At 47.9% G+C, this 13,120-nt stretch overlaps 1 protein-coding gene and 1 long non-coding RNA gene across 3 annotated transcripts in view; one reads left to right on the forward strand and one right to left on the reverse strand.

The window, feature by feature from the left end:
- Positions 1 to 2,125: 2,125 nt before the first annotated feature.
- Positions 2,126 to 8,025, forward strand: LOC125090662 (uncharacterized). The gene is made up of 3 exons (XR_007124409.1): positions 2,126 to 3,035; positions 3,814 to 5,312; positions 5,967 to 8,025. It is a non-coding gene; the product is annotated as an uncharacterized LOC125090662 (long non-coding RNA).
- A 615-nt stretch (positions 8,026 to 8,640) lies between these two features.
- Positions 8,641 to 13,120, reverse strand: part of ZNF12 (zinc finger protein 12) — a 32,933-nt gene continuing 28,453 nt past the window's right edge. Inside the window, exon 5 of one of the 2 annotated variants that reach the window (XM_047713518.1) lies at positions 8,641 to 12,257. In XM_047713518.1, coding sequence (XP_047569474.1) covers positions 10,408 to 12,257 — 1,850 coding nt within the window. In that variant the 3' untranslated portion in view covers positions 8,641 to 10,407. Of the gene's footprint in view, positions 12,261 to 13,120 lie in introns of both variants that reach the window. The other variant, XM_047713517.1, reaches the window with a different exon arrangement.

Below are 13,120 nucleotides of genomic sequence, written 5' to 3' on the forward strand. Positions count from 1 at the left end.
AGCTCTGTCCGCTGAGAGCCTGGAAGCGGGGGCAGCCCCACAGATGTGCAGGCTCGGTGCCAGCATTTCCCTCTTGAGGAGCCAGGACTCCCTGGAGAAACAGCTGGTTCTAGGTCTGGGGCCTTATGTGTCCAGGGTGAGGCTGGGAGCTCTTGGGTCAAGAAACCAAGGAAGTACTCAAGATTAACGGGGATGTGTAAGTGGTCCCAGATGCTACCTTACAGGGTTTCTCCCTGGCCAAATTTGAGGTAGTTTGACAGTCCAACAGAACAACTGTAATGGATTCCACAACATTTGATTCAACAAAAATCTATGTCCACATCAATATGGAAAAAGAGAAAGGGGCATGAGCTTATTTCCACCGTTGTAGGTGAATCTTACACAAGCTCCTTTCTCTTTAATGAGAAGGAAAGCATTTTCACCCCGGCCTTTTAGTAAGAGCAGTTGTGGGAAGGCTGCATGTTCTAGACAAGTGTTAGCTAATAAATGTAGAAGGAATGATAGAATTTGAAAGATCATTAATTTGCAACCCCTGGGGTGTCTAGGCAAAGAGTGCCGGTGATGCCAGCATCAGTAGGTGTAAAGAACCAGGGATCTGTGCAGGGCCAGAGAACCTCCCACGGGCATCTTTTTCACTGGCCCTGGAAAAGGTACGCCTTTACAGTGGAATGATTAACTGCCCCCCTTTCACCATCAGCAGTGGTGACATCACACCGTGTGCCTCCTGTTAGGGTGCAGCATCCACACGTCACCCGGAGGTGTGCTCTTGCCCAAGTACTTCATAGGAGTTTAATCGGGTGATTGGTTTACAGCAGATATGAGAGAGCAGCTTCAGTGCAGAAAACCAAAATCTAGAATGTGGGGGCATCCACCAAGACAGTTGGCCTGGTGTCTCCAAAAGTCAATGTCATTTTAGAAAGAAAAGGTCGGGGCGGGGGGCTCTTTCAATCCAGAAAGACTAACGAGACCTCACCAGATGCAGTGTGTGGTCCTTGGTTGGATCCAAACCCCACTCAGCTAGAAAAGACATCCATGTGGGTACTTCTGAGGCCTTTGGAGGAACTGAAACGTGGAATGGCATTGGATAATGTTAGGGAATTTGAGCAGTTTTCTTCAGTGTGGTAACGGTGGTGAGTGCGAGTCTCTAGGACACCATGCAGAACAGAGGGGAGCTGTCGGTTCTGCCGCTGGGAAAAGGTTTGGGACAGGAATGTGCATTATTAGAGGAAGCAGGAAATAGGGCAAAAATCTCAGCAAGCACTGAGCGTGGTGCTCGGGACACGGGTGTTCACTCTTTCTTTACAGAGCTCTGATCAATGCTAACCGCTTTTGGAAAAGCACTTTTTTGGCATATACAGTGATGCCCGTTGTTACTGATCTGCACATCAATAAAGAAGCCAAACAATTGCCTTAAAAAAAACGTATGTGTCTTGGGCTTGGCTGATTTAATGAACACCTGTTCATCGAGTGTGCAGGGGCAGGGGTGTGGCTGTTTGCAGGCGGTGGTGCTCGTCCCGCTGCAGACAGCGCCGTGTGTAGAAAATCCCCTTCTCTTCCCACTCCTGGGGGGATTTGCAAGGCACCTGGCAAGGCTCGGCGGCTGGAGTCCCCGTGGGAGGAAGAGCAGGCTCCAGAGACTGTGCCTGGTCCCTGTCCCCTCGAAGCAGGCTGGCAGCTGCTGTCGCATCTTCCTTGGTAGAGGGCCTCGATGGGGCCTGTGCTCCTCCTTGCCAGAGGCTGTTTGGTGTTGGCAGGATGACCAGACAGTGAAGTATTCCGGGTGATCTGGGGGAAGGTTTTGTCATTGATAAAGAATCGGGACCAGAATGGCATTGTCCGTATGGATGCCCGTTGATGGCATCTTGTGACTCAGGGCTGGTTGTCAGGATGGTGATCTGAGGGAAGGCCGGTCCCAAGGGCAGGGAGCACGGGGAGTGGTGAATTAACCAGCTCCGAAGCTGCTCCGTACCGGGAAGACTGAGGTCTTCAATCTCCCTTAGAGTTTACGCCTGTTGGAGTTGGGATTTTTCTGTTGCTGGGAGCTATAAGGCATCTTAATGTTGCAAATTATATATATATATATATATATATATATATATATATATATATATATATATATATATATAAAATACAGAGTGTGTGTCTATATATACATGTATATATATGTAGTATATATCTTATTCTATAAGCCAGAAGTGGTAGACACAGGAACTTGGGAGCAAGAATGATTTCCTTCAAGAAAATGATTCAGTGACTGCTTTCTCCCCTGTACAGTTCCATGCCTTGATGAAATAATGCTATTTCTTGTTCTAAAAAAATAGAGCACAGGAAATGTCATTTTGCAACCCAGTTAAATATTCTTTATGTGAAATTTATTTATTCTTAATTATTTATTCCTTTCATTTATCTTTCCCACTTTTTTCTCGACAAGATGTGGTTTGATGCATTTGATTTTTATTTTCTTCCTGAATTGTTGTCTTTACACCACTGAATTAATCTTTCTGTCCCTGACTTAAAATACTGTCTTTATCGTGGATTAAATTATCATTTGCAGTGGCTTCGCTTTTTGTCCGCTCAGCCTCTTCCCCACATCCTTCCAGAAAGGGAAGCTGATCCCTCCAGGGCTGGCACATTCCCTGGCAGGCCAGTCACAGTTCAGTTGTTCCTGGGAGGGACACTTAATCCAGAGGCCAGTGAGAGTCGGGGGAGTTCCAGCCAGGGCTTCTGGTGGACGTCACGGAGCAGTGGTTGGCTGGTTTGGATCGCAGAGGTTGGTTATCCAAGTTTTCTCCTGTTTGCAGTCAGTCCTGACTCACGGCTTGTAAGTACTCTGATTCTGGGTTTGTTTTCTGTTTTACTGACCTGTAATTGTACTGAACAAGATCATGTTTTCATTGGTCTTTTTATTTTTTAAGATTTTATGTATTTGAGAGCTCACAAGCAGGGGGAGCAGCAGAGAGAGAGGGAGAAGCAGGCTCCCGCTGAGCAGTGAGTCCAATGAGGGACTCGTTCCACGGACCGACTGAGCCCCCCAGGTGCTCCTTCATTGTTCTTCGTAATGTTTTTGCACATGTTGCAAAGCACATCTGTCTTCATTCTTTTCCAAATCTTTCTTGCTGTTCCCGCATTAGTTCTTAGGGACAGTCTCAGGTGTGGTTCCTCTCCAAAGCCTTTGGGATTCTGATTGTGTGCTTAGTCTCAACTGCCCACCAAGTGTGGGGCACTCTTGATCCAGCTGGGCGGGACCAATCCCCGGTGACGGGAGATGAGGGACTCAGAGACAGACGTTCTCTTTCCTGGGAGTGGGCCATCCTTTGCATGTTTTATCATTATTCATTGAAAACTGGACATTTTTTTTAAAAGATTTTTTATTGACAGAGCGCACACACAAGGAGGGGGAGCAGCAGAGGGAGAGGGAGAAGCAGGCTCCCTGCTAAGCAGGGACCCTGATGCAGGACTCGATCCCAGGACCCTGGGATCGTGAACTGAGCCGAAGGCAGAGGCTCAACCATCTGAGCCACCCAGGTGCCCAGAAAACTGGACATTTTAAATATAATGTGGCAACTCTGGAAATTAGATTCTCCCCACCCCCCAACCCCAGGGTTTTTGGAGGGTTTGGTGGGCTTTTTTTTTTTTTTAAGATTTTATTTATTTATTTGACAGAGATCACAAGCAGGCAGAGAGGCAGGCAGAGAGAGGAGGAAGCAGGCTCCCTGCTGAGCAGAAAGCCTGATGCGGGTCTCGATCCCAGCACCCTGAGATCATCACCCCGAAGCTTCTAGAAGCTTATGCTCACACAGTTCTCCTTTTCAGCCTCCTCCTTCCCAGGTGTGTCAGTCTGCCGCTCACCATGACAGCCATTCCTGGCCCCTGCTGGCTTATAGCCGGGACCTGGGTCTTTGCATGCTTGTGGCACAAGCTGTCTGGGAAGCTGCACAGACCTGTGACTGACGGGAGTCCAGGAGACCAGGGGAAGCCGCACAGCCCTCCTCCAGACAGTGGTCCAGCTGGGACACCCACTCTGCAGCTGAGAACGAGGTCACTCGGCCCTGACCCAGGGACTTGCCTACACCACAGGCCGTCACCACGTGGCAGCTGATCCGAGGTGTGTGGGGTGGGGGGTGGCAGGTGTAAGTCGGGAGCTCTGCGGCTGCACAGTGTGCCTCCCTCACCATGCCTCCCCTGTTTTGGACGACAGTCCCGAGTCCTGCAGAGGTCACCCACTCATTAGTTGTTTCTACCAGGGGCGGGGGTGGGGGGGTGGAACCCAGAACCCTTCATTTCCCGCCTCTGCCACACCTCCTGTCAGTTCTTGAGCACGTCCCACTGACCAGGGTTCCGTGCTGTGAGCACTCCTGAGCAGCCCTGGTGCCATCTGGTGGAGAAGAATATTTAGAAATCAAGATCTGAGCACATACTTTCCTAAAGATAAAAATACTACATACTTTTTTAGGAACTTAAAATTTGTAAACTGTGCTAGTATTTTTTTGTTAGGATTGCTGTGGATTCTGCTAGATCTCTGGTTACGTTACAGAAGTTTCCAGTGGGCCGCCCTCTCTCTTCCCACGACGTACTGTTGGCTTGTAGCATGAGCATGAGGTTTGAGAGGGACACAGTCATTGCAGTTTAGAAGAAATGACGGCGGTTCCCTTTTTGTGGGCTAATTGTGTATCAGCGTCTGACCGGCTGCCAGGATAGAAGATTACTATCTCATGTACAATTCCAGTCTAACAGGTGGTCTCCGGGAGGTAGGGTAGCCCCTTCCAGGTGGTTCTCCAGAGGGAAAGGGTCCCCTTTATCCAGTTGCTTCTCTGTCCCCTAGAAAGGAGTCAGCAAGAGACAGTCGTGGGCCACCTTTGGCACCGGCCTCTTTCATACGGCATGTAAGCCACAAATGCGCTTACATTTGCAAGTAGTTTTACAGCATATGAAATTCAATGAGACTGAAATTTTTGTCCCATGTCAGGTTTATTGGGACAGGTGCTTTCACGCTAGAGGCAGGGCTCAGCGGTGGCAGAGGCTGTGCCCACAAAGCCCGAAGTGCTCCCAGCTGGCCCCTCCCAGGGCCCATTGGCCAAGCCCAGCCCTCAAGTGTTGTCCTTGTTCTCAGGGTAGAAGCTGGCTCGGCACCATGGTTCTTTCACAGCCGAAGGAGGGAGAAAGGCAGTGAAGGAGACAGTCCTCTTTTAGAATGTGACTCAGACGATGACACATCACCCCACTCATGCCCCATGAACCTAACCTCAGCTAGCCGAAGCTGGGATGTCAGAGCTGCTGTGGGGTGCCCGGAGCAGCGCAGGCTGGCCCACTCGGTGAGTTCTGCGGGGCCGTGCAAGTCCTCCCCGGGATGGGGGTGGAATCCCTGTCCTAGGACAGACGGTTTTAAGTACAGTGACTGGGGCGCCTGGCTGGCTCAGTCAGTAAAGCATGTGACTCTTGATCTCAGGGTTGTGAGCTCAAGTCCCATGCTGGGGTCGGAGCATTCTTTAAAAGAAATTTTTTTTTAAAGTACAGAATGACCAACTAATGGAGCAGCTACAACCATTTACAGGAAGTTGGCTTGGGGTGAAGTTGCCAAAAAGGACAGAGACATCATTTAGGTACCTGGGCTCCGAAACTCCAGCTAACAGTGAACAGCATAAAACACTGAGGATTTTTATTTCTCTGTCCTTTAATTTTTGTGTAATTTTTCTGGAGTCCTGGGGAACCGCGTGGATCATACCACTCAGTTCAAAACATTTTCAGTACTGGTTTCTGCCTGGAAACCGCTCTTGACCTGGTTCTTCCCTTCATTCCAAACCCCGATTCCATGCACTTCCCATCGACAGCCATTCACATGTGTACAACCACGAGCCCATTCCCCTGGAGCCTGTCAGGGGGTGTGGGGGGGGGGTTCATGGTAACGGATACAAGGATTTAGTCTCATGAAATTCCATTTTTTGAAATTCTTCCTTATGCTTTATCAGACGAGCTACGTGCAGATACAGGCTCCGCACCTCCCTGCTGGACAGCAAGCACCCCACTGCTTCATCTGCGTTTCGCTCACCTCTTCCTGGACCTAGACAGTCTTGCACGTCGTGCTGACAGCATTGCTCTGTGCACACATCCATGTGTGTACAGAATGTCTCTGGGACACAAAAGCACATCAGCAGTACCACTCCACAAGGCACACACATGAATTTTAAAAGGTATCTCCAGGTCAGTTTACCCATTTCCGTACTGATGGTACACGCCGCTGTCGTCAGTGTAAGGGGTACTTCACTGGTTTACAAACGTGCGTTATTTCTGGTGACAGAGGATTCTAAGCACTGCCCTTTCTTGCTACTTTGCTGGATATCCTCATGTATTCTAATTACTGGTCTTTAGGTTAAACAATTTTGCTTTATAGCCGGCAGATTTTTCTGTACCTTTCTGTTTGGAATCACAAGAGCCCCTTTTAATTTCATTTTTTTAATCTGAAAAAGTTTTTAATTCATAATTTTCTTCCCATCCTGTCTTAAGAACCCCACGATATGGGTAGGATGGCTGTGGTGTTCTGGTCTCAGTGTTTCATTTTTCACACGCATCTCTTCTTTTCTTGGTCTGACATCCCTGGCCAACCACTCCTCTCCTCACACTGCCCACCGACTGGTTTTATGGCTGGGTTCCCGCCCTGTGCCCTACCTCTTTTGGAGTAACTCTTCCCGCTTCATATAACCAATAAACCCTTCTGTAAGGATATCTTGTAAGACAATTCTGAAATCTGGATTTCTATATCCCATTAAGGTTGCCAGTTATGGAGACGTCTGGTGTGCTCTTAGTGACTCCTTCTGTGTTTGTTTTTCCCAGCATTAATTTTCACGTGGATTCTGCAAATCAAGGACAGGATGGGTGGCAGGGAAAGGTCTAATCCCTAGTTCCTGCACCTCAGGATGGCTTCAGCAGACCCATGGAGAAAGCCTGCCCCCGACTAGGAGGAACCCCCTTCCTGATGGATCCTCTCCTCTCAGCATGTTAATTCACCACTGAAGGGTCCTCCTCCATCCAGAAACCCGTGTCTACTTACTGTAAGGATTTGGCCATGGCGTGAGAAGAGGCTGCTCCGGGCAGGTGTGTGTTGGGTGCCCCCCACCCCCCTCAGATGGATGGAGCCTGTGCCTGCTGTTGCATGAAGATACTGTGCTGGGCCAGAAGGTGCTGGGGACACAACCGTGCAGGGCAGGAGAGTGGAGGAGATTTCCAAGCCCCAGGTTCCCCAGCGCCTGCCTCGCCAGTGTCTCTGGCTGCTCACACCTTCCCCAGGAGCCCTCCACTGCAGCCCCCTGGCCCCACGAACTGCTCTTCTATGGCAGCCCCAGGGCTGGGCTCTGTCCGTTGGGCTGGAGTCAGCAGCCCATGCTACGTCATCTGTTTGTCAAGAATCCTAGGCTTTTAAGTTCAGGGAAGGGAAAAGCGATTTATCTGTGATGTAGTTATCTCTGTGATGAGAAGGAAAAGGACTTTGCTTGTCCTATTTGCAGGCATTCTATAAAGTGGGTCGTTCTCGGGGCTGTAGTCGTGGGGGGGGGGGGGGGCTGGCGGCACAGCACGGCCAGGCACACGGCCACAGAAGATTGGTGGGGTCTCTGAAAGGATGGGGTCCTGGTGCTGACAGCAGTCTTTGATTTGACCTATCGGAAGCTGCTTCACTGACTCGACAGAAAAAACTGTGGGAATCTCACGTGTCCACTGGCCAGGAAGGGTCTTCCTTCCCTGGAAAACGCTTCTCAGAGTTCATGAGGTCACTGTGTGTGATGCACACGCACTACTGCTCTGCCCCATTCCACGTTTGGTCCTCGCTGCGGGACTGACGCAGATGTCCCTCTAGTGCTCTGCCTCAGACTCAGGCCTGAGTATCTTACATGCTTGCCAGGAACAGTTAGAAATTTTTTAAACATTGTATTCCATCAAATTTAAGACAAACTATTATTTTAAGTGCCTCTAGGGAAGAAGAAAAACAGGGTCATTAAAGCAGCAGCAGCCACTGAGCCCACACAGAGACGTGACATGAAAACACCGACATCTTTGCCGTGATGAATAAACCCCGTTACTACGTCGTCAGGGATGCAGCTCGGGACCAGCTCTGTGCACCAGGCCCTTGCGTGCACAGCTCCTTGAGGAAGAATGTGTTACACCACGTCCACTTTTTAAATATTTTACTTAAAATGCATACTGTGTATTTAAGCTATGAGGACAAACTGGGAAATCTTTGTAGATATTATTTCAACAAATAAACCATGAATATATTTTCCTACACCAAGGTACACGATCTACCAGCCTTTTCATCCCAGTTATGTAGCAAACGCACAGTCTGCTAAAGAATATGGAGGGAGAGTGCTGAGCAACAAAACCAGTGTCACGAATGAGCCCAATACATGAAAAATACGGCATTTCACCTCCATGTGCAGGGCTGGCATTCACATACAGGCTATCGGGCTGACCACTGGAAAGCAAAGGTCCTTACCTCCACACCATATACTGTGAACCAGCAGCGGAGCGATGATCTGTGAATAACATAAATCAACCTAAACAAGATTTAATGTCATGCACTGTAAAAAGGAAGGCGTATCTGACATCATTATTGGGCTCTAAGGGTTCTTCTGTCAATGATGTAACCATTTAAGGAAACATACACATTTAATTGTTTGAAGTTGGTTTGTGGTGCTCAAACTATTTACATCAAAATTTACAGAAAATAAGACCAATCTCTATCAGTACTTCTAAACTGGCGATTTACCTCAAGTCCTTCTCAACTGCATAATTCCTACAAAGGTATAGCTCTGCGTCTTCAGCTGTCCCTGACACAGCAACCTAAACCATCTGGCTCCAAAGTAAATTCCGTCTACAACAGAAACAGCAGTCCAGAGGCCGAGGAGCCGCGCGGCTGGGTGGGTCAGGGCTCTGCCATCGTCCAGGTCCCAGGATCTCCCCGTCCTTCCGCTCTGCCATGCTCACACTCTAATTCTGTGCTGAAGGGCACAGCCAGGCATCACACGCAGCAAAGGCAACGGTCCACAACAGATGCTTCACCCTGCACGGTTCTTTCCTGGGATCTTTGAGGGAACCTTTTCCAGAAATAACCTGCCAGATACCTCCTTTATTTATCTGCACAGAGCTGGGTCCTGCGACCATTCTAAACCAACGGTTGGCGATGAGAAAGGGATTAGCATGATTAGTTGAAACTAGTCAGGGTGTTCTCCCCATTCCACGAGGAGAAATGGAGCCCCAAATTCTGCTAGCGAACAGTAAGGAGTGACCAGGGTCACTCAGCATCGTCTGCCACAAACCCATAGGAAGAGTTCGTTCAGAAGGAATAGAGCACGATATTTAAAAATACCATCAAATAAAAATACAGAAAATTCCTAAGTTACAGAGTATGTATGTTCTCCACACTTATGTCAGCATCCAAATAAAACAGATGGAGAAAACGGATACAAATGGAAATATCTTAAGTACTTAAATATTTTAAGCAAATATAACTACAGAGTACAATGAATACTACAGGTGCTTTGTACTACTGGAAATGTCTGGCATTAACAACTTAAAAGTTATCTATGCACTTCGCTATTGTATGTGTGAATTTCTAACTCTTGCTGACTCAGATACAGCTGAACATGTTATAAAAAACACTGGCTTCTTTACAGAAGACTTTGTTCGTTAACAGCGATCAAAAACATTTAAAAATGCCAGGCAAGAGTATGAGAAGCAGTGTACTTGAGACTATCAGATGTCAGCACGGTGACCGTTTCAGGATACTGGGATACGAACACGGTGGGGCTTAAAATGGATAATCTTACTGCGTCTTCCGAATTATTCTAATAAGGATACAGTGGCTTTCCAAATATGATTCAAACTGAACATACACTTCCTGTAATGCAGCACCCTAAAAAGCAAGCACAGAGACTGAAAACCCCTCAGAAACCTAAGCCCGACATGCCCAGGAGCTGCTCCCGTTGAGTGTGAGGTTGCTACGCTGTGGTCCGGATCGCTGTCGCTGCTTTCACAGCTTCTATTTACATAAGTATCTTTATCGTCTGTATTTTTGTTTTCAAGAAGCTGGATACTACATCAGAAATGTAACATTTAATACGGATAATTTCCAAAGGAGTAGGTTTCCCGCCTTCTTTAAAACGGAGAGATTTTTCCCTTGGTATGAATTCCCTGGTGTGTGAACAGTTTGAGTCCACAGTGAAATGCATACACGTCCTGAATGCTTACGAACATTGACCCCTGTAGAGTCTGGAATCCGACAAGTGCTGTGGTCTTGTTACAGGTGTGGTTCCTACCCTGTGAACTTTCAGGCCTCGAGTCTGACTAACACAAAGCCTTGTGCACAACACCCGTGTGAGCAGGCATCTCCCACTCACCACACTGAAAGGTTCTCCGACTTCAGAGAAGCCTCCCCACGTCCAGTACGTTCACATTCCCTCGTCTGTGAATCCTCTGATGGCTATTGAAGGCTGATTTGTGGTAGAATTTCTTCCCACACTCGTTACATTCGTAGGGCTTCTCTCCGGAATGAGTCCTGTAGTGTACAGTGAGGTAGGACATCCGAGAGAAGGCTTTTCCACATTCATTACATTCAAAGGGCTTCTCTCCCGAATGGATCCTGTGGTGGATGGTGAGATAGGACATCTGAGAGAAGAACTTCCCACACTCATAACACTCATAGGCTTTCTCTCCTGTGTGTGTCCTCTGATGTCTATTAAGGGCTGAATTCTGGCAGAAGGTTTTCCCACACTCATTACATTCATAGGGCTTCTCTCCTGAATGAATTCGATGGTGTATGGTGAGGTATGACATCTGAGAGAAGAACTTTCCACATATGTAACATTCGTAGGGCTTCTCTCCTTTATGTATCCTCCGATGTCGGCAAAGGGCTGAGTTTTGGTAAAAGGTCTTCCCGCACTCATTACATTCGTAGGGTTTCACTCCTGAATGGGTTCTGTGGTGTATAGTGAGGTACGACAGCTGAGAGAAGAGTTTTCCACACTCGGTACATTCGTATGGTTTCTCTCCGGTGTGCACTCGCTGATGTCTCATGAGGGCCGAGTTCAGGTAGAAGGTTTTCCCACACTCGTTACATTCATAGGGCTTCTCTCCTGAATGAGTCCTGTAGTGTACAGTGAGATAGGACAACCGCGAAAAGAATTTCCCGCACTCGTTACATTCGTAGGGCTTCTCTCCAGTGTGGGTCCTCTGATGCGTGGTGAGTGTAGACTTGCGGCAGAAGCACTTTCCACACTCATTACACTTGTAGAGTTTCACGCCCGTGTGGATTTTCTGATGGTCGTTAAGTGCGGACTTCTGGGAGAAGGTTTTTCCACAGTCATGACAAACATAGGGTCTCTCTCCTGAATGTGTTCTCTGGTGTTGTGTGAGGTGTGTCTTCTGGCAGAAAGATTTTCCACAGTAACTACATTCATAGGGCTTCTCTCCTGAGTGAGTTCTCTGATGTTGAATGAGGTGTAACTTCTGGTAGAAGGTTTTCCCGCATTCGTTACATTCGTAGGGCTTCTCCCCGGTGTGTGTGCGCTGATGGACAGTGAGGGTCCCCTTCTGGCAGAAGGATTTCCCACACTGATTACATTCATAAGGTTTCTCTCCTGTGTGAGTCCTCTGATGGATGATGAACTTTGACTTCTTACAGAAGGATTTCCCGCACGCGCTGCATTCATAGGGCTTCAGCTCCATGTGAGACCTCTCGTGTACGCGGAGGTTGGACATTTGCAGAAAGGCTATTTCAGATTCATTCCACTTATAGGGCTTCTCCTCCATGTGATTAACAAAAACTGTATCCTTCTGAAAGGCTTTCTGGCATTCAATATATTCAAAGGGTTTCTCCAAAATATTAATGTTATGATAAATACTTTCTTCATTTAGACTATAAGCGTCCCCATTTTGATTAAATCTGTAAGACTCATCTCCCGGATGAGTTTTCTCAAGTTTAATCCGGGGAAGTGGTTTCCCACACGCACTACATTCATCAGGCTTCATTCTTGCATAGCTGCCATCACTACTAATATATTCTGAAATAGATTTCAAACTCTTTTCACACGAGTCACATTTATAGGACATTTTTCTTGAAGAAATGGGATTCGTTTCCACATTAGAAGTCTTACCAAGAACATTACCTCTCTCTTCAATCAGGGTTTTGTTGTTGATGGATACGGCTTGCCTTGAATATTTGCTTTCATTTTCCTGGACTCTCTCTCCCAGAACATCGGCTTTCCAGACTTCTTCTAAAAAAAGGCAAAATAAACAAAATTTTTTATCTCTTCCCATGTAAGATACAGAAGATGGCTTACATGCAAGCGTTTCATTTTAGCGTAGATGCTAGCTGCATGGATGGATGAAAATAATTCCCAGTGTACTTCTTTCCCGTACAGTTATGGTTTGAAATAAACACACGCAAGCATGCACACACACACACACACACACACACACACACACACACACACCTCTGAGGTGAGGAAAGGGGAAAAACACAAGCACCTTTGATCTTTGCTACTTTATAAGATTTTGTTCCAACTGGGCACAGATGGTAAGATATAAAAACACAGAGCAATGATGGGAAGACAAGGGACAGGGGATGAACAGATGGGCAGCTGATAGGCGGACATGGAAGGACTCACACCAGACGGGGTGAATGAAGGGCCCCAAGGAGCAAAGCCGGGCGAGCAGGGGTGGACAGGCACCCCGGAGGCATCAGGCGCGGGGAGGGGACCGGCACTTTGCACCGCGCCGCTGCGCAGCAAGCAGGAGAGATGGATGGTCTCAGGCACTATCACCTTTCACTGAGATTCTCGTGGCAGCATTCTCACCGGCCCAGATCCTTCCAAACCATTTTGCCCAGATTCTGCACAGCAGGGCCAAATCCGCTTGCACCCAAACCTCCTTCTGTTTAGAGGAGCACCCGTGAGGCCAGGGCTCTCACTCCCTGCGGTTCTGTGTCATGTGGAAGGAGAGCCCCAGGAGCTCATGTCCAACATGAAGGATAAAACAGACCAGAGCGTGCCAGCTCTTCTGAAGTGTAAGACTTCATAAACCCTCTGTGATGTTAGGATTTAACCTGAACTCAGTCAGACCACGGAACTCTCTG

The sequence above is a fragment of the Lutra lutra genome, chromosome 18 (assembly GCF_902655055.1).
Source record: "Lutra lutra chromosome 18, mLutLut1.2, whole genome shotgun sequence".
NCBI classification, from domain to species: Eukaryota; Metazoa; Chordata; class Mammalia; order Carnivora; family Mustelidae; genus Lutra; species Lutra lutra.